This window comes from Meyerozyma guilliermondii, genomic scaffold (assembly GCF_000149425.1).
Source record: "Meyerozyma guilliermondii ATCC 6260 scaffold_2 genomic scaffold, whole genome shotgun sequence".
NCBI classification, from domain to species: Eukaryota; Fungi; Ascomycota; class Pichiomycetes; order Serinales; family Debaryomycetaceae; genus Meyerozyma; species Meyerozyma guilliermondii.
In genome coordinates this window covers 92,961-115,317 of record NW_001809799.1, presented here as the reverse complement: position 1 = coordinate 115,317, position 22,357 = coordinate 92,961, and the positions used below count along the sequence as shown (strand labels likewise).

Sequence of the window (22,357 nt, the reverse complement as noted above, 5' to 3'; positions counted from 1 at the left end):
CATCTAAGTACTTGGCGAATACCGTAGGATGTCTCCATTCTTGCCGAATACCCAGAAATTATCGAGGTCAAAATGGGTGCCTTCAACCTTGCCGTCACTAAACCACCTGGACATGTCCAATTTCAAGAGCGAGATCTCCACAAACGGCACAAACTTGTCGTTGATAATCGCGTGCAAGATGCTCTTGCGTTTTACACCGTATCTCGCATTGTACTTGCGCAATCGAAGATCAAAGAGCGACCGGTAGAGTGCATTGACAATCTTCACTTGTTCGTCTTGATTTTTCACAGTTTTCGTTTCTGGCTTGTTTGACGACCCGAGAACACTTTTGATATTGTTCAACGGACCATTGTTCATGTTGTTGAGCGAGTTGTTCAAATTGTTGAACGTGGTCGAATTGATGCTGAGCGTCGATGTTAAGGCTTCGTCGGCACCGGATCGCGACCGAGTGTGGAGCGAATGAATCACACCAGAGGGAAGCCTGGGAGACACATTGCTCTTGGCTGGAGCTGGTGCTTTTGTAGAAGGCTCAGTCATGCCAGATGATTGAGTTTTCTTTACTGGTGCGCTCCGTGGCCGCTTGACTTTGGGAAGGGCTCGATAATCAAACTCCCAAATGATCACCATCCCATCAAATCCGCAACTTATCAATTTATAGGTGGTGGAGTTCTTACATGGCACAAATGACACCCTATGTATCTTGTTCACATGCCCTTTAAATCGAACTGTGATCTTGATGTCTTTCAAAATTGGTGGGTACTGGGGCATATCCAGTTCATAGGGATGTAAATCCACCGAAGTGGCCGAAGGGCTGAGCCAGTTATGATTGGCAGAACTTGTACTGTTGAGTGTGCCACTTCTCGAGCGCTTTCCACCGTATATTGGCAGCGGCGAAGGTGACCTTCTATCTCCCTGTCGCGCGATCAATCCATTGACATTGTAGTAGCACATTTTGAAAACCTCTACTAAATCACCTGTACCTGCAATGCACACAAACTTACCATCAGGAGAAAAATCAATGGAAGAAATTCCCTCGTTGAAATAGTTGGAGATTACGTCTGTTACCAAGGTGTTTTTGGTGGGGTCATTACTCTCACCGTAATTATGTTCGTAAGTAAAGTTCAAATCTAGAAACTTTACAAGACCATCATCTGAGCCAATGGCCATGATCATGGGACCTAGTGATTCATAGTCAAGTCCGTAAGGCAAGGTAGTTTTGATACAAGTAATAGGTTTATGGCTGATTTTAAAATGGCCGACAATATAGCCCGTATGGTTGGGCGTGTGAGGTGAACCCGTGAGACTCAAATCAAACTTTTTGAAATAGGTTGCAAAATGATCTTGACCAACCACCTCTTTGGTGTATTTTTGTTTGCGGTCTTCTATACTGCAATGAGGGTCTATTATGACCACTTCTCCGTTGGCTAGGCCCGCAAGAACGAGAAATGGATAACGTGGGTGACTCATAATATCCAAACTCGTTATCGCTACTTCGGCGCCAGTATGGGTAAAAGTTGAAGAAACAGAAGCATTGTCAGGCCCAGCAGACGGTTCGAATTCTGAAAAAGTGACATACCGCAAATCCGTCAAATCAATATATGCTACCGTCCCGTTATCCAAGCCAAGAACGACGACATGTCTGCCATGCATACTTACTGCTTTGAGACTGGTGACAACCGAATGTGGGTTGAGCTGAAGGCGTAATAATGGACGATCTATGGTTTTGTTGACCGGCTCTGGAGGTGTTTTATCGTGTGATTCACTTCTATCTTCTATTGTGAGCCAAGAACGATCTTGAACATCTTCAACATTGACATAATTACCATTCGCATCTATTCCAATGACATTGAGCACATTGATGTTTACTGATACCAAAAACTTCTTTATACTTGGCGACAGTATCTGTTCGGAGTACGTTGAGGGATCGTAGTCTAGTATCTTGTGAACAAAATTATTTGGCGAGTTTAGGTTCAATAAGTCTGTACGTTCTGTGCTTAAATTCAATGATGTTGAGGTGACTTTGAGGATTTTGGAAAAGTTGTTCGTGAGCTTGTGAAATGGATTTTTGTTAGAATTGGCACTCGTATTGAACTCGGTAGCTTCCGAATAGTCGTTGGGCAGAGATATCGAGCACAGATTATTGATAATTGTCGTTAAACAACCAGGGTTCAAGTGAACGAGTCTGAATGCGTCGTGGGCCAAACTGTTAACATTAGCCCCAATTTGCAATCCAGCATCCAGATGGCCGCCTTTAGCATCTAATAGCTGCCGAAATGATGAAGTTACATGGTGTGGTAATGACAAATATGTGGTGGATTCGACAGTCGAATTCAATGGAGGGCGCGCAATGTTCAAGTATGAAGGAGTTAGGTTTGCAGTTTTACCAGAAGTCATGGGTGCTCCACCTTGCTGAGAATCTTCGTCGGCAAACGGCCAATCGACTGCATAATCGTCACCATGTTGCTTGTTTCGCGTCAGGTAGAAGGAATTATAATCCAAGTGGTGGATACCAGGGCACACTGTATTCAAGTAAACAGACGCTGGAGTCGGTGCCTGAGATGTCATAGTGTATTAAAACAATTGTAGACCTGCGGTACGAAACCCTATACGGAGTACTTCCAGGACACCCCTAGGGCTCCGAGATCCGGCATATACTCTGCGGAGCTGCGACGAATTTGGTTGTGCACGACCTGTTGTGTGGTAACTGAGCGCATCTTTTGGCAGCACAAATTCTTGCCCATTACAGCTCAATTTATAAACTTGCCCCAGTTTGCAAAAAATGGCAGCCACATGACGAGTGACCTCGTGCGTGAACTGGGATGTAAGACATATGTGAGAGACAGCTTTCTAGTGCGCAATCTTGGGCCTAGACTATATACCTGCCTGCAGTGACCGCAAGCCATGAGCCCTCGAAACTGCTTTCATAGTGGTTAAAACTCCAGATTTTCGCGACGCCCTCGAAACTCTTATCATTTCCGGCCCATCGTTGTCGTTGACGACATGGCCAGCTGCATCATGCGTCCTGTAAGTGGTCTCAAGGTGCGCTGAAATGAGGTCATTTTTTCCACGCTCCAAATATGCTCCAAATTTGGTCACCACTACATGAAGGGGCGTGTGGTCCACTTTGATGTCTCTTTTTGCGCTGCTTGGCTTTGCTGCCCTTTCTTAAAAGCCATTCAATTCTCGTTGCAAAAGAGCGTACCTGCATATTTGGAATCCTGCATGTATGCCGGGGTCTCGGCCGACCACCGCCGCTGCCGCCGCCACTGACCACACTCTCCAACCCCTGAACCGTAACAGAAAACCCCGCAAAGGGCCAGTCCAGAGCGCGAATCAATCCAGCTCGTTGCATATTCGAGGTGTCACCCACTGTAGCATTCATACACTTGCATTTAAGCTCAGTGAAACGACCTCTAATACCCTTCGGCAGCCCTTGTCTGCTGTCTTGTTGGTGTTGTCATCATCTATTGCGGGTAGTACATCCAGACACCAATACATTAGTTGTTGAAAAAAATTTCCTGCCGACGCGCCCACAACACCCAAAGTCCGTCGACGACAGGGCAAGAGAGACATGGCAGTTCTCCCTTCGGCGTCTGCCGGTAAGGCGCTGTCCTCAGCGGGAGCACGTTTCCGGCAGCGTAAAATATCCGTGAAACAACCGCTCATCATTTACAAACAACGAGATTTGCCAACTCTCGATTCGGCTAATGATCTCGAACCATCCCAAGTCCATCACTTGAATCTGTCTGCTGGTAGTGGCCAGCGTGATATGCATGCGATTGACACAGGTGTCGACAAGAACGAGGAAGACGAGGTGCATTTGCGACAAGTGATCAATGCGGCTCAACGAGCCCTCATGCATTCAAAAGAAGACTCCAAGAAATCCAATGGCTCGAAAGAAGAAGCTTCTTCTGTATATATCCCTACCCCTGATGCTTCCCGGATATGGGCGGAGGCGAAGAAGTATTATAGTGATGTGACCTTCAAAGAACCCGAGTCGTATATCAAATTCAGTGCGACTGTTGAAGACACCGTTGGTGTCGAGTATAATATGGACGAAGTGGATGAAGCTTTTTTGAATAATGTTTTGAATCAACCCAAAACCAAGGGCAAGACAGACCAAGTGACTCGTAAATGCTCAGAACTCGAATTTGAAATCATTTGCGATAAGCTTGAAAAGACAATCGAGGACAAACAACCATTTCTATCCATGGACCCATCTAACATACTTTCCTACAAAGAATTATCAAACTACATATTGGAGGAGTATCGTGGCTCGTCTCATAATGAGCCTTATGTTCAAGTCGGTAATTCCTTGAAGTACCTTTCAACCACAGCTTTGAAGGAACGGTTATCAAAAGAATTGCATTATGAACCCTATGTTACCCTATTTGACAAAGATTATGAAAATCCTCAAGCCTCGGTATCCATTCCCAAGCTTATGAGCTTGTACGGACAACAGATTTACGAACATTGGAAACAACGTAAAATAGAGAGAAAAGGTCAAAGCATTCAACCATCGTTAAAGTTCGAAGATCCTAATGCCAATGAGAAGGAAAACGATGCAGATCCTTATATCTGTTTCCGTAGACGAGAAATCCGTCAAACGAGAAAAACCAGAAGAGCTGACAGCTTGGGTGCTGAACGAATTAGGCTTTTACAGAAGTCATTGCATAACGCCCGTGATTTAGTGTTGTCAGTATGTCAAAGGGAAATACTCAAGTTAGATAATTGGAACGCTGAGCAAAGCTTGTTCCGTGCAAGATGTGAGGCTAAAAACATCAAGCGTAACTTGGGAATCAAGGGAGATGATCACTTGTTCATCCGCCACAAGCGGAAGAGAGTCATTAAAATCAAAGAAGAAGAAGAGAGACGCGTCAAGAAAGCTAAGACTTCCGATACGAGAGAAGCTTCTGCGATGTCTACTTCTAAGCACATGAATGGCCATTCCGAATCCCAGTTCATCCACTCAACCTTATGTTAAACTTCCTCCCTCTAAGATTCCTGATATGGGACTTAGTTACTGTATCTGTGGTATTAAAAGAGAAGAATGATACCATCAAGAAGGCAGTTTGGGAGAAGTTGAGGAAGAGAAAGGAGCAGGATGAAGGCTTCATCAACGTTACAGATGAACCATTCGAACCTTATTTTGATATCAGCACCAACACCAACATGGATATCAAAGAAATGAGACACATACCATATTCCTCTATTGCAGCAAGCAATTATCACCAATTCAATACGACCAATTATATTAATGAGGAGTTAAGGAAGTTACTTGAAAAGAAGCGGCCGCTTCCTGGAATGAGGACATTTAGAGGTTCCAATGGTGAATTGATACCATCAAAGGGTTTTCAGCATTTACTGACTTTGGTTGCAGATCAAGGTAACGAGCAGAAGGGTTCATCCTATGTCTCACAGTTACTCGCTAACATTGCTTCGAACAATTTTAGTGCGTATAGTGAAGGTTATGGTGCCCAGGCTCAGAGCCTAAATCATTCGAAGGATGAGGACGAATCCCCTGTTTCGGACCCGCTTTTGCGGCTTAGAAAACGTTCTGCAAGGGCTGGTCGAACATTTATAGATAGGAGAGGATTGGTAAGACGTCCCGACGACGTTATAGATGAGTTTATGAGGTTTGACGATGATGCTGAAGAAGAGCCAGACGCTGTTCCGAACGTTTACGACTCCAAGGTCGATGCTATTAAGAGATTAGACTCACGTTGGAAGTTTGATTCGGATGTTACTGAATCGGAGGAAGGTTTGGAGAATCCTTTTAGCAGGGACCCGTCTCGCCTCAACTGCATTAGCAACGTCACGCAGTCCATCAGGTTTGGTTCCATGTTGTTGTCGAAATCTTACGATTTGCTTCGTGAGTCTGTACATCAGCGACAACAGGCATTCATCCAACAAGCACGACTCAGAGCGATGCAGCAGCAACAATTGAGTAACAAGCAGCAACAGGGCCAGCAGCAGAATCTCAATCAAACTCATTCGTCGACATCAACGCAAGGCTCCGGTGCCAGCAGGCCCGCGCAATCGCGAACCTCGTCGGCCAACTCTCAAGCAAGCGCCAACCAGCAGTATGGTAATGGCCGCAGGCCCGATGGAGGACAGCCTTCGAATCAAGCCAACATCAACAAGTCGCCATTATTGGCGTCTCAAGTCCAGGCAACAAAGCCCACTGTACAATAAAGACAATGACATTCACGTCAATGCCCGCCAAAAGTTGGAAATCATGGCCTTGCTCTAGATGAGCGTTTCCTTCTGCTATGTATTATAGATATAAAAAGCATTGCCAATTAGTTTTGTGTAGTCCTCGCTTCCATGCAGGAAGACTACAAAAGTCCGGGGTAAGTGGTGCACTCCGAATACTTGCTGATTAATGACGGGAAAAGTAATTGTGTTTGGTGCCCATGGAAAAGTTGGTCAGAACTTGATCAAATTGTTGGGAAAGCCACTGTCAAAGTATGCTACTACCGCAATTGTAAGAAACAACGAACAGGCTCAGACCGTGAAAAGTCTTAGTAATGGACCTGAAATTTCTACACAGCAATTGACCCTTGACAATACTACGGTCAAGGAATTGGCTGGAATTATAAAAGGACATAGTGCTGTGGTGTTGACGGTTGGATCTGCTGGAAAAAACTTGCTTCAGGTTGATCTTGATGGAGTAGTCAAGACATTCGAGGCGCTGGTTCAAGCTCAAGTGAGAAGACTTGTGCTTATTAGTGCAATTCATGTTGAGGACAGAGACAAAGTCGACAGTAGTCCAATTCGCAACTACTGTATTGCCAAGCATTATGCTGACAGAATTTTGCAATTAGAGTTTTCTGACAAGTTGGATTTCACAATCTTGAAACCAGGCTTATTGGCTGATGATCCAGCAACTGGAAAAGTCAAGATTGTCACCAACAAAGACGACTCGGGCTCAGTTACTCGTGCTGACGTTGCTCAGGCCATAGTTACAGTGCTTGAAGACAGCAAAACTTATGGCAAGTCCTACAATTTCGTCAATGGAGACACACCAATTGAGTCTGCCTTCGACTAGTATAACTATGATGAAATGATTATGTTTTTGCTCTAACAAATCTAGATATGACTGTAGCAACTCAGAACAATCCCTCGATATCTCCGTCCTCGTCTACCTCCACGTTCATAAATCCAGCGTGGGTGGGCAACCCAGGAATCGTCATTATCTCGGCAGCTAAAGCGTACAAGTAGCCGGCACCAGCAGAGCATCTGACTTCTCTGATGGGCACCACGAAACCCGTAGGCACACCTTTGAGCAGGGGATCGTGGGATAAAGAGTATTGGGTCTTAGCAATGCAAATTGGAAGCTTATCGTACCCTTGCTGTATGTATGTGTCAATCTGTTTTCTGGCCAATGGGGACAATTCAATGCCAGAGGCTCCGTACATTTTCTGTGCAATGGTAGAAAGCTTTTCCTCGACGGAACTGTTGACATCGTACAAGAAAGTTGTGTCTTTTTTAGCTGAGCGGGAAGATGCTTCAACCACAGCAGATGCCAAATTCAAAGCACCAAGTCCACCTTGAGCCCAGTGGTCTGTGGGAACAGCAAAGTCGGCGCCTGCCTTCAAAGCCTCGTCCTGGATTGCTTGAATTTCAGCAGCGGTATCGGTCTCAAACTGGTTGATAGCAACGACGACAGGAACATCGTACTGCTTAACATTAGCGATTTGTTTGGCCAAGTTGGAGCATCCTTTGCGCAAGTAGTCGATGTTTTCAGTGGTGTATTCGACGGGAAGAGCCTGGCCAGGTTTGACATCTGGAGCTCCTCCATGCAATTTCAATGCCCTTGAAGTAGCAACAAGAACCACGGCGTCGGGTTTCAATCCACTGCTTCTGCACTTGATGTTGAAGAATCTTTCTCCACCCATTGTAAAGTCGAATCCTGCTTCGGTAACGACAAATCCTTTTCTTCCGGCATTGATGGGGTTGGAAGGTGAGGTCAATTTGAGCGCAAGTTTGTCTGCAATCACCGACGAAGCACCAATCGAGATGTTAGCGAACGGACCAGCATGGACGAATACAGGGGTTCCCTCAATGGTCTGCATCAAGTTAGGTTTCACGGCGTCCTTCAACAACGCAGTAATAGCACCGGCACATCCGATATCTTCAGCCGTGATTGCTTCACCGGTTTCCTTTTGGGTACCGACCACAACACGACCTACTCTTTGTCTCAAGTCTTTGAGTGAGGTAGAAAGAGCCAAGATGGCCATCAATTCGGAAGCAACAGTGATATCCATACCGGTCTTACGTGGAGGGTATTTGGAGGCCTCGTTCTTTCCCTCACCAATGGTGATCTCACGAACGAAACGGTCGTTACAATCGACCACTCTCTTAATGGTGATGGAATCGGGATCGATGTTGAGTATGGCAAAACGCTCGATCTCCTCATCGGTCAACTCGTCGGGGTTCGTTTTGTTAATGTTTAACTTTTCCAAACGAGCCAAATTGGAAACGGTGAATTGACGCACACCTTTCTTCACAGGCACAAGTCTTTTGAAAAAACCCTTGGAGGTCTTGGAAGTGCTCTCATGGAACATACGAGTGTCCACAGCGGCACACAAAAGATTTTGAGCTGCAGAAATTGCGTGGATATCACCTGTCAAGTGCATGTTAAACTCATCCATGGGAATTACTTGCGAGTATCCACCACCAGCAGCACCACCTTTAACACCAAAAGTAGGTCCCATACTAGGTTGTCTCACATTGGCGATCGAATTGTAACCCAAATGAGCACCAAGCGCCTGAGTCAATCCCATAGTAGTGGTACTCTTTCCCTCTCCAAGAGGAGTGGGTGTAATACCAGCGACCAAGATGTAGCTACCGTTCTCAAAGTTGGAGCCTTCAGCTTGAGAGCTCAATCTATCAAGCACCAACCGAGCATCGACCTTGGCCTTATAATGGCCGTATGGTTCCAATTCTTTCTCCAAGAGACCCAATTCTGTTGCAATAGTGGTTACCTTTTTGGGTTTCTGGGATCTCGATATTTCAATATCGGAGGGAACTGGTGTCTTCAATTGTAAAGGAAGCGGTTTAAAACGATGTTCATGAGCCTTTTGTGATTGCAATACAGCAGCATCGTATACATTCGAACACAACATTGCAACTGTCATGGGACCAACACCACCGGGAACTGGAGTTACATATCCTGCCTTCTTTGCTACTTCGTTGTAGTCAACATCACCAACAAGTTTCTTTCCATTTTTAGCGGTGGGATCATCCTTGTAGTTGATGCCGACATCGATAACCACGGCATTTTCCTTGATCCAGTCTGCTTTCACGTACTCGGCAATACCAACTGCGGCAACAATAATGTCGGCTTGACCTACTACGCCGGGCAAGTCTTTAGTGTAACGATGACAAACTGTGACTGTACAATCCTCATTTCTCAACATAGCAGCGACGGGGGTACCAACGATATCTGATCTTCCAATGACAACGGCATTCTTTCCTCTAAGGCTGATACCAGTCTCTTTGATGAGCTCAATTATACCACTTGGAGTGCATGGTTTAAAGATGGGATTACCTCCCTTCTTCGACAATTCACCAACATTGTAACGATCAAACCCATCGACATCCTTTTCTGTGGCAACAGAGTTGGTGATGAGAGTCTCATTCAAGTGTTTGGGCAATGGAAGCTGGATCAAAAGACCATTGACATTGGGATCTTTATTCAAACCGTCTATGACATCAAGCAAGGCATCTTCAGAAATATCCGCTTCCAAGTGAATCAAGTTGGAATCAATGTTTGCAGAACTTGCTGCCTTCAACTTGGAACGAACGTATGCTGAGGAATCGGGACGGTGTCCGACCTGTATGATGGTCAAACTTGGTCTGAAACGAAGTTTGTTCGAAGCAGCGTCCTCGGGGAAAATTTTGGCATTGTACTGAACAACACGCTCCCCAATCTTCTGTCTGATGCTCTTGGCGAGTTTTGTTCCTGATACTACCACTGCATCGTTGACAATTGAAGAAGACGAGAAATATCTGAGCGATGAGGTGAGGTTCCTCGCACGTAAAACCCTCAAAGGAGCACTTTGACGGGTAAATTTCAACATTTCCAGTACCTTACAGAACTGAAATTATGCTCAACTAAAGCCAAGGTGTCGTTTTTAACGTTCCACTAGCAATAGATACCCAAATTAGTTTCGGACTCGGACCCAGTTGCAGCAATTTTTCACGGTCGTGGGCTGTATGCAGGCGCCATCGAGTTTTAGCTGGATTTCGATGAGTCATTGGATGGGCTAAAGCTATGGCATGATGATGGACAGTAGGTGACTTTAGGTAGTAATGTAGCACTCCAAACTATGCAAAAAGCCTGGAAAAACAACTCATTTGCTCACGGCTGCAAAACCGGCTTGCAACATGCATGGAACTCTGATAAGGTTGATTCTGACTCGGCCATGGTCAGGTTGACTCGGGCCTGAAAGAGACCCTGTGAATTACTGGTGGAGGTCCTGTTGTCTAACTTCCGTTTCCGCTGGCTCGTTGTTCCGCAATTGGCTCAACATGCTTTGTGCCCTTGCCATCACCATATCGGCAGGAGCTGGAGTGGACAGATTCAAGTCAGTTGTACTGGCACCTTGGCGTCTGCTTGTCATTCTCTTCTTGAGAGAATTGACACTTTCATACTCTAAACGTAAATCCACTTCACTTCCATTAGCTGCCGTATTCTCGTAAAACTCATCCACGGAAGCTGTCAGGTAAAATGAGAGAGCCTTGCTTCTTCTTTTTTTATTGTAGCTTTCTGAAGAAGTCGAACTGGCATTGCGAAGCTTTTCCAAAAGTGACTCAATGACTTCATCACCAATTTCGTCAACAGAGGAATACTCCTCGCCTTCTATATCGTCGTCATCCTCCTCCTGGTCATCTTTTGTATCTGTGTCGTGCTTCAACTCACTTTCTTTGGAACCTGATTTGGTGGTTTCTATGGTTTTCGCCAGACTCTGGTCTTTGACTTCGACTTGCTGAGAGTTGTTCTTCTTTAGTTTGGGATCCTCCAAAAGCTTCTTCCGCGCTTCATAAGCTCTCTGATCCTCTTCCTTCTGAATATTCTCCGTATGGACCCTGGTGAACTCAACAACAAAGGACTGAAACTTGTCGAAAAATCCTGCTTTACTTAGCGAGTCTTTGGGATCCTCGCCAAAATACTCCATTAAACATTCGTACTTCTGTACGGTTTTCTTCATATGCTGGATCAAGAGCCCGCTCTTGGTCTGCGCCCTTCGAATGCTTTCTCTGACAGCCTCAAGTACCTTGTCCTCTGGGTGGAATTTTCCTGGATCACTGAGATTACCTTTTTCAATCGAACTGAAGCAGTTTGAAACATTCTTTTCAAAGTCAAGACAATCTTTTTCAAGCTGCTCCACTGATATATTATGGGCTTGGGTGAGATCTCGAAGCTCGTCCACAAATGCTCCAAAGGAGGGAAACGTATTCCTGATCACCTTTTCAATGTAGTGCAAAAATGTCATAGAGTTAGCGTCGTCTTTCATAAACTTGAGGCGGTGTAATGTGTCAATCTTTATTCCTAGCGCCTGCTTGGACAGATCGTTCATGAAGTTTCCCATAGATCGAATCAAGGTTAACACGTTTCTCAAATTCTCAGACGCTTCTACTGCCTCATTAGCAACATCGACTCTTCGTAATTTGTGTTCGAGATCATGATAATCTTTCGCATAAGTTTGCAGAAGAAGTAGTACTCGGGACCTTGACTTCCAGTAAGAACGAAGATTATACCAAAGTTCCAAGTAGAGTCTGTCGGGTCTGTCAAGATCGTCAGGAGACTCCTTAGGTTCTTTACCAGAGAGTTTGTCGAAACCAGTGGAGTATGGAGCTAAGTTTCTGGCCATTGTATCACCCATCTCGGTGAGTTGATCGCTGTTGAAGAATTCCAACACACTCACATTTTCCAATATCTCGCTTTCACATCGAAGAATTTTGAGCACAAGTTCATCCACTGGTAGATTAGCAAACATGTGCAAGTTGATACCAAATTGCTGGGCTAGGTCTCGAGGAAGAAATGAGACTTTTCGAGAAGCTTGCTTGCTAGATCCTGTGTCTTTTTTTAGCTTTATAGTAGAGGTTTTTGCGGCAAAAATACGTTCCACTTCACTCAATATTCCGCTTCCAAGTAGCTCATTCGAAAAGTTACTATCGACTTCGGTCCAAAAGGTCTTCTGAATATCATTGATCTTCTCCCAGTGCATCTGCTTGACCTTGTTCTTGGGTCGAATTCCTAGCAAATTTGTATCAGTGGCGGGGATACTTCCACTTGTACCTAAGGAGCCAGAGTTCTTAGTCGGGGTCTGAGTTATGGAGCTGCTCTCCAGGTTGAGGGTAGCTGAGATATTAGGCAACGCTGCAACGGGGGAAGAAGTCATTGACGACAAAACTGAGTTGTTTTCCCCATTCAATATAGGAGGTAAAGGCGGTGGTGGAGGAATGGAATCCTGAGTGAGGGAAGTGTCTTGAGAGCCCAAGAGAAACGGTGGTGGTGGAGGTGGAGGTGGAGGTGGTGGAGGTTGTGCTCCATTTCCTATTAATAATGGTGGTAACGGTGGTGGTGGAGGTGGAGCTTTGGAAGAAACAGGCTCGTTTCCTTTTTCGTTCTTGAGCATCGAAGGTAATGGAGGTGGTGGAGGAATTGAAGGGACCGTGTTTTGGCCATTGGTACTTCCAAACATGTCCGGCAATGGTGGAGCTGGAGGAATGGCTGTAGTTGAAGTATCAATTGCAACCGAGTTAAACATGCCGGGTAATGGAGGAGGAGGGGGGGCTCTTGATGAAAGGGCCTTTGGTCGATTATTCTTGTTGCTACTCTTTGCTTCAAAGGAGGTGGAATGGTGTGACGTTTGTGCTTCTATTGAAGCCTGGTTTGACGATATGAAGCCCCCAGAAGGAGGTGGAAGCTGGATTTTCGCTCCAGCTTGGTGGTTCAAATCTAGTTTCAGAAGATGAACATTTGGAGGTGGAGCGGCTGCACCAAAAAGTGGAGGAGTGGGTGGTCTTGCCGGCCTGAATGATTCCGAAGGACCATCTTTCAAAGTGGTAAATCGAACATCATCTGTTCCTGACTTGGCATTATTATAATTAGGATCTTGAAAATGAGCAAACAAGCTGCTTTCCAGACTTAACTGAGGAGTATGTTTGGGAGGCTCGTTGCCGGAAAGGTTGCTTCTTGGATCAGAAGCTCGCATTGAAAGTTCTTTGCGAAGCGATTGGTTTTCCACCATAGCTCTTTGAGCAATGTCATCTGTCATTAGTCGGTCTATTAGTCTCTCCACCGACGAAATTCTTTGATCTGGTTCCATGGCATGCTTGATCACCAATTCAAGTACTTTAGCTGTTTTCTCTAATGCTTTCTGCAGAATCTGTGGTGATTGTTGAAGTTTCGTAAGTGATTCCAAGACTCCCAGAAAGGGGTTTTCCAGGTCGTTCGAAAATTCGGGAGTAGCAAGGGTCTTCTTTTTTCTGCTCAATTTGTCGTGGTCATCGCAAGCCGCTATTTCATAGATCTCGATCTGTTCATTAATGTGGGGGTCATCGACAACCCTCAACTTTGTAAAGAGCAGCTCCAAGCCAGCAAGACCTAGTTCTCTTCGTATAACAAACCTGCCCTTTGAAGATTTCGTAGAGTCTACAAGCAAATTGATGAGCAAGAGCGTACTCGATGCGTAAGAGCGGGTGCCTGTTCTGTACTCATTTCGACTGAATTTCTGTGAGCTTAATGTGGCTTCAAACGTGGATATCCATCTTTCAAACCGTGAACCTGATGGGTTGCTCAGTAATTTACCGATACAGTCTATCAAATCAGGAGACATTTCAGGATGAAAATAACACAAGTGGGCAAAAATGTCTGTTGCTTGCTGTCTGGTTTCAACTCTTGGAGATATCATCGAATGACATATCGACCTTGTCAGCTTTTTGTCCAACTTTGCGAGGCTATTGTAGTTGATGTCATTCAATATAAGCTTGAGGCACAGAACAATGAGGTACTCCTTATCTAGCTCATGATTCGCTTTTATGCTTTTCCAATTCAATTTTTCGAGAGCACCAGCCAACGCCTTGTCTCCATTCTCATCGCAAAATGCCTTTTTCCATGAATTCTTAGCGACTTCAGACTCAATGAAAGAGCTGTTGGCTATCTTTCTTCTCAAAGATTTGTACTCAGAAACAGAAAGCTCATCTGCTAAGATCTGGCTCACGTATGCCGCGGGAGATAGCCCGGCTAATCTCGTTACTATGTATGGCGTGGGGGTCTCTTGTTCGAATTTTTGGGACAGTTTTGTATTCGTATCGATCTTGAGTTCCGAAAGAACTTTCATGGATGAATGTTGGCGGCCAGCGCGCTGTGTTCTCGACGAAGGGTCAGAATGTGTGGAAGATGCTAAATTAGTTTCATCAATAGTTCTTACCATCAGAGTCAAGTCGAAATCTGAATTGGAGTCGTTCTCACTGAGAAGAAGCTCCCACTTGCGGGACGGCAGTTCCATACGGAGCGACCTGAGAGCTTTAGAGGTGAATACCCTGGTCGAAAGAAGGCGTTCAAAGAGATTGTCAACAACCTCGGGCGAGGGCATTTTCTTTCTGTAACTAGCAACAGTAGAAAATGAACGAAAAGACTGAGTTGAAGATCGAGTAATTGCCGGTGGAAACGAGTCTTTTTCTTGCAACTTTTTGCTATTCTCTATCTTGGACAAGGCCTCTAACTCCTCGTACCTTCGTGTTGAGGGTAGCGGTAAAGACGAAGTAGATGAGGCATAGTGTAAAGGTCGATTGGAAAGATCATCAGTTGACAATGCGTAACCCGCCAACCGAAGTCCCAAAGAAGCAGTATTAACTTTTTCATGTTTAGACGGCGGTTCGTCTGGTCGTTTTGTTCCAGAAATTAGTCTTGGTTTAGGATCTAGGGAAGGAAAATGGGTTGCTGAGTCTGGTTTGTCATGACGATTATTTGACTTTTTGGCTGACGAAAATGTCTTTGCGCGAGCAGGGGGGTTATATGAGTCTCTGGGTTCATCCTCGTTGCTTGCAATTGCACTCAAGTCCTTTAATGATGCCGAATGGTGTATTTTCATGGAAGATTTTCTTCGAAAAGCATCGCTTTTCAGCTTATCGTGGACTAGTCGTTCCATTAAGGTGATGGATATAGTCTAACAAACTGATATATTTATTCTGAAGATTATAAGGGCACCGGGTGTCCCAGAAACTACCCAAGTATCAGTATTTGATGGCAGTATACAAACACAAATCACGTTCTTATTCGCAGCCCTAAGATCAATACCTGCAGACAGTCCTTAGGCGCGCAGCGAAACCGCGTTGTTTTTCTTTTTGGCTGCGATCAGTATCAACACACAATGTCCATCAGCAGCAAGAGGGACTTGAAACAGAAGCCAATTTCAAGCTTTTTCGGGGCTCTGCAACCCAAGAAACCTATAGCAGTTTCAAAAACCACAGTATCTCCATTGGGACGTAAAAATATTTCGTCTGTCATCACAAAAACCCTGTCTCAAGGAGCCTTTGACGAGCTTCCAAGCTCTGAAACTTCGTTTGGTTCACCGGAAATCAACAATTTCAAGAACTCCAAGATATCCAATACCATACTTGTGGATTTGACTGATGACAACGTACTCAATAATGGCCCTGATCTCAACAGCAGTCCACTGAAACGTCCCAAACTGTTCTCTCAGGACTCAAATTCTGTGAAAAGACCAGCCCCGGACGCTCTTTTTGGCAACTTGAAGCTCAAGAGAACACTTTCTTCCGTGGTACCGCAAGGACTGCAACAATCACAATCTTCATTAATAGGGTTCGCCTCGCAATATACTCTCAGTAACGAGCAGAAATACGTCATCGATTGTGTGGTAAATCAAGGACTAAACGTTTTCTACACTGGCAGTGCCGGAACAGGAAAATCCATTGTCTTGCATGAACTCAAAAACCAACTATATTACAAATTTGGCAATCGCCGTGTCGCTATCACTGCATCGACTGGTCTCGCCGCTTGTAATATCGGTGGCCAAACTCTCCACCGGTACCTCGGCATAGGTTTGGGCCAGGGTCTGGCTGAACAAATAGCTAACAAGGTGCGCAAGAACGCCAACGTATTGAACAGATGGAAGAGTCTTAAGGTGCTCATTATTGATGAAATCTCAATGGTGGACGGTAATCTTTTCTCAAAGTTGAATGATGTGGCCGGCATACTCCGCAATAACCGCGCTCCTTTTGGGGGAATTCAGTTGGTTTGTACTGGTGATTTTTTCCAGCTACCTCCTGTGAGTCAGTCTGCTCCCTTTTACTGTTTCCAAGCAAAGTGCTGGTCTCAAGTCATCAAAAAGACCATTCTATTGACCAATGTGTTTCGTCAGAAGGGCGATAATCAGTTGATCGATATGTTAAATGCATTGAGGCATGGCGAATTGGACCAGGATACAATTGCCAATTTCTATAAATTGGGTCGAAAAGTTACCTATACCGACGGCTTAGAGCCCACTGAGCTTTACCCAACCCGCGAGGAGGTAAAAAGGGCCAACAATGTTCGCCTTTCTCAGCTTCAAACTCGCTCCATCACATTCACTGCACAAGATAGCACCAACGATCCGAATAAAGTAAAAATGCTTGAAAATCCTCATGTGTGAAAAAGTACTTCAGCTTAAGGAAGGCGCCCAAGTCATGTTTATCAAAAATGTCCAGGACCTAGTCAATGGTTCCATTGGAAACGTCGTGTGTTTTTCTACACCCAAGTTATGGGAAGCGACGGAAAATGGATATCGCTATGACAGGCTAGATGTACTGGAGCCGCAAATAGTCGCTGAATTACGGCTTCTCAGCTCTCGTGTCGGACGTCCCGAAGTTCAATGGGGACCTGATGAGATGCAGCTCTACAACCTGATTCCCTACGACCGAAAGTCCATGTTTGAGAGCTTGCTCAATTTAGCAGGCAAAGAGTTTGAGAACGATCTCCTCCCAATAGTAAAGTTCAAGCTTGGAGACAGAAATGAAATAGTCAAATTGATTCCAAAGGAAGAGTTCATTATTGACATTGTGCCTAACGCACTGAGCCCCAGCAACCAAATTGTGAGGACGCAATTACCATTATTGTTGTCCTGGGCAATGTCTATCCACAAAGCCCAAGGGCAAACCATTGACCGTCTAAGAATTGACTTGAGAAAAGTTTTTGAGAAGGGACAGGTCTATGTTGCATTATCAAGAGCCATCAACAAGGAGCATTTGGAGATCTTAAATTTTGATCCTCATAGGATTACAACATCACAAGAAGTCAAACGGTTTTATAAAGGGTTAGAACAAGTACAGCATTAGGTCTCTTGTGGACATATTAATATAGTCATTGGCATATGAGTTTAGTAATTTGCAGCCGTATTCTGCATCGGTGCACCCGTACTATGATTCATTTTGCGAAATTTTCAGATTTGACAATCATGTTTGCTGATTCAAGTGGAGACGATTTAGGCTACAATGGATTCCCCGTATCTCTAAACTACTTTTCTGGGCTTCCGGATGTTAGTAGTCTTGAAAACTCGAACTTGGTGGTCATATTCAAGTCGCTCATGAAAAAAGACTCGATTACAAAGGAAAAGTCACTCAATGATTTTTCAAATATCATCGATGAAGAGTTGGTCAAGGATGAAAATTTAATAGTATCTTGGCTCCAAATGTATCCAAAGTTGGCCATAGATAACTCTCGCAACGTTAGGATGTTGGCTCACTCAATTCAAGCTAGTATACTCAAGAACATCGGAGGCAAGTCGTTTGCCAAATACTTGAAAACATGTCTTCCAGTATGGCTCTTGGGAATATATGATCCCGATAAAGGTGTCGCCAATGCAGTTTACAAGGGGCTTTTGGAAAGCTTTCAAAATGACAGTGACAGGGTCAATGTCAAAATATGGGGTATCTTCAAAGACTCTATTCTCAAATTCATCCACACTGTTATATGCCAGGAGCTACCAGAGAGCCTTTCGGACTCAAGGTACACAAAGGAAGAGGACTCGCAAGCCAAATATGAACGAGTGCTTGGCGCTGCAGTTTCAATGTTGATAAAGATCATCTCTCTCATTGAAAAGTCAGAAGTAGCAGTCGAACTTGGAGACACCAGTTCGGAAGCAGTGGCTAAGCTGTTGAATCTGGAAAGACTTTGGGACTACCTCGGCTCCTCTTTGGATAAGAAAACAATGAACCTACAGTTGTTCAAGTCGTTGCTTTCATTATTGAAGGTTACATTTTCTGCATCCAGCACATTCATGACTGTTATACCAGATATTAAATCCCTTTACAAGCTAACCAGCAAAAAGTTCATCAAGCATATCAAACTTTCTCCCAAATCGTCTATCATGTATTCATCGTTCATTCTACAATTTTGGGATACTATTGTAACATTAACAAGATTTCCTTCGAATTCCTCATTGAAAATTAAGAAAAATTTCTGGGAACTTGGAGGCAGCAAGTCAATGTCGAGACTCACCGACTACTTGCGAGTGGGAAGTTGTAGGCTGGATCCTATCTACTACACAGTTTTGTCTCATTTTTTTGAAGCATATACCAAAGTGGAATTATCAAAAGACAGCGACGTGAGATTGCTTGATCTTGAAAGTATTAAAGACGCAAAGTTAGTGTTACTCCAGATATTACTTCCACAATTGCAGTCCATTCCGGAGAGCTACAAGCGCAGCTGTGTTGATTGCATTTGGAAAGTTTTGGGGTTGTGCTCTTCTGAGGTTCAAGACAATTTAGCAGAATCCACTCTCATTTCATTTGCTGTTTTATTGCGTCAAGCCAGTCTTGAGGGTATCTTCTCAAAAGTCCCTACTAGCATCAGGGAGACTTTAAGCAAAGAATTGGTCAATGTCGGGTCAAATACATTGAAAGCGATCACTTCAGGAAGTACCGACGGAAAACTCGATTTTATTGACCAAAAGTACAAATTAAAAGATTTCGTGCCCTCCTATACAACTTTGCTCTCCAATGCTGTGAAAGCTGATATCATAGGTGAAGATAGCTTGGCATCGTTCTTGCAAGACCTTATGAATGCGATTGACAATGACGGCTGCGACGATCGATATGCATTTGAAACTTTTGTTTCTGCTGTGAAAGAAGCACTGCTTGTTGCGAATGGAGCTTTGAAAGATAAACTTACTGATTTTGTTCAGACCATTCCGTCATTTGTGGAGCCTGATTTTTTGGATGTGCCGCTTGATCTCCTTCTCTACATTTCCTCTTCGAATGCCCCATTATTCAAAGGTTTGAAGACTTTCGAGGCTATCAACGATTGTTTCGTGAAAATCTCCATGGTAGATGAGTCCAAGTCCACCGCTGTCTTATCAAAGGTTCAAAAACTGTCGATCGATCTCTCCAACTTCCCCGATATCTACCAATATGTGGTGGAACTCACGAAACGAAACGACCTATCGCATGAGGAACGGTCTGCTGTGCATGGAACCATGAACGACAAGAGCATCTTGGAATCTCTGTTGAAGAATGCTGACTTCAACGACGAAACTTCACTGGCTTTTATCAAACAAAGTACGCAAAATGGTCATATCGAGACAACGATCAAGTCTATCAAAGTCGATGAAACCAACACGAAGAACTTGACTCGTGTGCTACTGTATGCATGGAGAACTGCCAGTGAAGTTGACTCCAGTACATTTTTGAAAGTTGCAATTGCTTCAGAATTGAATGGTCTTTGTCAAACGACTTTGCACTCGGTAATATGCGATGAGACCCAGAATTCCAACTACGAAGTTCTCGCTGGTATAATAACGAACTATGGCTCCGGTACCTTTCTTGACTCGGTGATCAGCACAATCGAGTCCAGATTCAAAAAAGCAGCGAAAAACATCAGCATCGCCAACTTGTCTATGGGAAACCAATTGCAACACAATGCTCTTCTTTTCCTTGGCGCTGACACTAAAAACAACGTTTTTGAGCTTGACTCTGCTTTACTATTGTACTCAAAATTTGTATCTGTACTCATCAGAAACAAGAAGACTTCTGTCTTGAAAATTGGCTTGTTTCTCGCAGAGTATGTCCATGACTACTTCTTTCTTGTTAGCAATGGTGGACCGTACTCATCAAGATCAGAGGAGTACGTCGATGTGAGGGAATCGCTAATAAGCGCAGTATTGGCTATCTGCAATTTCACCTATGACTCGCTTTTAGAGTACTTTAATACCGGTGACTCGAAAGAAGAAGTCTTGTGCCAGCTAGGAACGATATTGGATGACGATCAGCAAGATTTAACCTTCAAGTTCTATGCTGCCAGATCACTCGGCATCATTCTTCAGAATATTATTAACGCACAACCGCTTTCGGTGGTTGATTCTGCCGCTGACATCAAGTTTAATCAGGTCCTCAAGAATCCTTATAAATCGGCAGTTGTACTCTCGAGCTTTAAAAGGTTTGTTCACCAGTCAAAGAAATTTGATAGGGTGAAAAATATCGTCATGTCAGAAATATTGGGAGTCAAGGACCCTAGCAAGGCTGTTAGTAGTGGCCTTGTGTGGCTATCTCTTTCCAACAATTTCCTCGAGGCTGATGGTGACGAGGTTGGCAATGTGGTACCGCTTCACAGACTCAACATGATTCTTGGTCAAATCTCAAACTGGCTAGAGTCTGAAAATGCTTATGATGATTCCTTCATTCCACTTCGCTGTCAAATTGCAAGGTTCTTCACTGGCTTAATTACCATTGAACCGTCAGTGCCTGATAAGTTGTATGAATTGTCTTGCAGTTTGATTTCTGATAATATGGCTTCAGCATCCTTAGAGCCTCTGGCTTTACACTTGAGATACTTTACCTTGAAATTGGTCAAGGCGATGTTGAATGTTCCTACTTCTGAGATACATTTTGACATATCATCTCTTACACAAGACGTCTTGGATTTGTTCTTAAGTCAAGAAGTGCAGCAGTATGACGATGTCGTGTCCAATGTCCCAACTACCTTGTGTCATGAACAATGCTTCCAATTGCTTAGTCGTTCAAAAATTACGCCTGCGACAATTGGCGATAGAGTTGATCAAATTGAGCAGGTTTTTACCAAATCATCTTCTCTCATGTTCCAGAGATTGGCTGCACGGATGCTTCTGGACTATATCATAAAGTCCCAGTCTGACTTCGTTGTTGAATACCAATTGCTGAGATCTAAAATTGGAACCGAAACCGATGAAAATTCGAAAGCGAAGCTCCCAGACTACTTGATTAATGCAGTGACTATTAGTGAACCGATTTCACTTCTTGACGATGCCGAGCCTTCGGATGCCTTCAGATACTTATGGAGCTGGCTTTTGATTTTCGATCACTTTAGGGATATCACCTACTCCATCAGAAATGACTATGTCTCTCAATTGCGTGAAACAAACCTCGTAGAGAAGCTTTTGGATTCCATATTTTTGACAGTTGACGTATCGAGTTCAAAGATTTCTCGAATTCTAGTGACAGAGGGAGATACTAAGAAGCAAAAAATAGACTCCAGCAAAAACTTGCTCCCCAAATATGAAGTGGCTGTCGGGCATGGAGATTCAGCTCGCGAAGAAATCGAGTTTCTTGCACTTCACCTATACTACTTATGTTTCACTTTTATCGGGTCTTATATTCAAAATTGGTATAATGGAATTCGAGACAGACTGCTTAAGCAGAGTGTGGAGCGGTTTTCAGTTAAATTTGTTTCTCCACTCGTCATAGAGAGAATCCTCCAACTGGTTATCAACTCGAAAGACTCATTATCGAAAGATGAGAATACCACTGTTAAAGTCAATGCAGTTTCCAACGAGATCAAAACTGTATTCAACATTGATGAGCAAACAATGGAGATGGTCATCAAAGTTCCTGAGTCGTATCCTTTGTCTCTGGTTCAAGTCAATGGCCCCATGCGTTTAGGAGTAAAAGAAAATCAGTGGAAAGCATGGCTCTTAGCTTCTCAACGAATTATAAGTCTTGTGAACGGCTCGATCACCGAGGCTATTGAACTATTTATCAAGAATGTGGATCTTCATTTCTCAGGATTTGAAGAATGTGCCATTTGCTACTCCATTCTCCATCAGGACCATTCGCTTCCCTCAAAGGTGTGCACCACATGTCTGAACAAATTCCATTCAGCTTGTCTCTACAAGTGGTTCAAGAGTTCTGGTGCCAGTACGTGTCCATTGTGTCGGTCTGCATTCAACTTTCGTAGACAAGTGGCCACATGAAGTGTATAAAAAGTGGAATAGTTAAAGTTGCAAAAATCTCAAATAATGAAAATTTGCAAAATAGAAAAAATCAGAAAATATCAAAAATTCGTAAATTCGTAATTATGAGCGACCGAGAT

At 44.0% G+C, this 22,357-nt stretch overlaps 9 protein-coding genes across 9 annotated transcripts; 6 read left to right on the top strand and 3 right to left on the bottom strand. All coding sequences in view use genetic code 12, as the record gives it.

Annotated features, from left to right (window-relative positions):
* Positions 1-3: 3 nt before the first annotated feature.
* PGUG_01252 (uncharacterized protein) lies at positions 4-2,565 on the bottom strand (the record flags this gene model as incomplete). The annotated part of the gene is made up of 1 exon (XM_001485531.1): positions 4-2,565. The coding sequence occupies one exon, from the start codon at positions 2,563-2,565 to the stop codon at positions 4-6; it is 2,562 nt and encodes an 853-aa protein (XP_001485581.2).
* Positions 2,566-3,571: 1,006 nt separating this feature from the next.
* On the top strand, positions 3,572-4,984 carry PGUG_01251 (enhancer of polycomb-like protein 1; the record flags this gene model as incomplete). The annotated part of the gene is made up of 1 exon (XM_001485530.1): positions 3,572-4,984. The coding sequence occupies one exon, from the start codon at positions 3,572-3,574 to the stop codon at positions 4,982-4,984; it is 1,413 nt and encodes a 470-aa protein (XP_001485580.2).
* On the top strand, positions 4,978-6,195 carry EPL1 (Epl1p; the record flags this gene model as incomplete). The annotated part of the gene is made up of 1 exon (XM_001485529.1): positions 4,978-6,195. One exon carries the CDS (start codon positions 4,978-4,980, stop codon positions 6,193-6,195), a length of 1,218 nt encoding a protein of 405 aa, XP_001485579.2.
* A 190-nt stretch (positions 6,196-6,385) lies between these two features.
* PGUG_01249 (uncharacterized protein) lies at positions 6,386-7,051 on the top strand (the record flags this gene model as incomplete). Its single annotated transcript, XM_001485528.1, has 1 exon — positions 6,386-7,051. One exon carries the CDS (start codon positions 6,386-6,388, stop codon positions 7,049-7,051), a length of 666 nt encoding a protein of 221 aa, XP_001485578.2.
* A 61-nt stretch (positions 7,052-7,112) lies between these two features.
* MIS12 (Mis12p) lies at positions 7,113-10,088 on the bottom strand (the record flags this gene model as incomplete). Its single annotated transcript, XM_001485527.1, has 1 exon — positions 7,113-10,088. One exon carries the CDS (start codon positions 10,086-10,088, stop codon positions 7,113-7,115), a length of 2,976 nt encoding a protein of 991 aa, XP_001485577.2.
* Positions 10,089-10,472: 384 nt separating this feature from the next.
* BNR1 (Bnr1p) lies at positions 10,473-15,167 on the bottom strand (the record flags this gene model as incomplete). The annotated part of the gene is made up of 1 exon (XM_001485526.1): positions 10,473-15,167. One exon carries the CDS (start codon positions 15,165-15,167, stop codon positions 10,473-10,475), a length of 4,695 nt encoding a protein of 1,564 aa, XP_001485576.2.
* A 222-nt stretch (positions 15,168-15,389) lies between these two features.
* PGUG_01246 (uncharacterized protein) lies at positions 15,390-16,670 on the top strand (the record flags this gene model as incomplete). The annotated part of the gene is made up of 1 exon (XM_001485525.1): positions 15,390-16,670. One exon carries the CDS (start codon positions 15,390-15,392, stop codon positions 16,668-16,670), a length of 1,281 nt encoding a protein of 426 aa, XP_001485575.2.
* On the top strand, positions 16,663-17,352 carry PGUG_01245 (C-terminal helicase domain-containing protein; the record flags this gene model as incomplete). Its single annotated transcript, XM_001485524.1, has 1 exon — positions 16,663-17,352. One exon carries the CDS (start codon positions 16,663-16,665, stop codon positions 17,350-17,352), a length of 690 nt encoding a protein of 229 aa, XP_001485574.2.
* Positions 17,353-17,387: 35 nt separating this feature from the next.
* On the top strand, positions 17,388-22,238 carry PGUG_01244 (ubiquitin-protein ligase; the record flags this gene model as incomplete). The annotated part of the gene is made up of 1 exon (XM_001485523.1): positions 17,388-22,238. The coding sequence occupies one exon, from the start codon at positions 17,388-17,390 to the stop codon at positions 22,236-22,238; it is 4,851 nt and encodes a 1,616-aa protein (XP_001485573.2).
* Between the last annotated feature and the right edge of the window lie 119 nt (positions 22,239-22,357).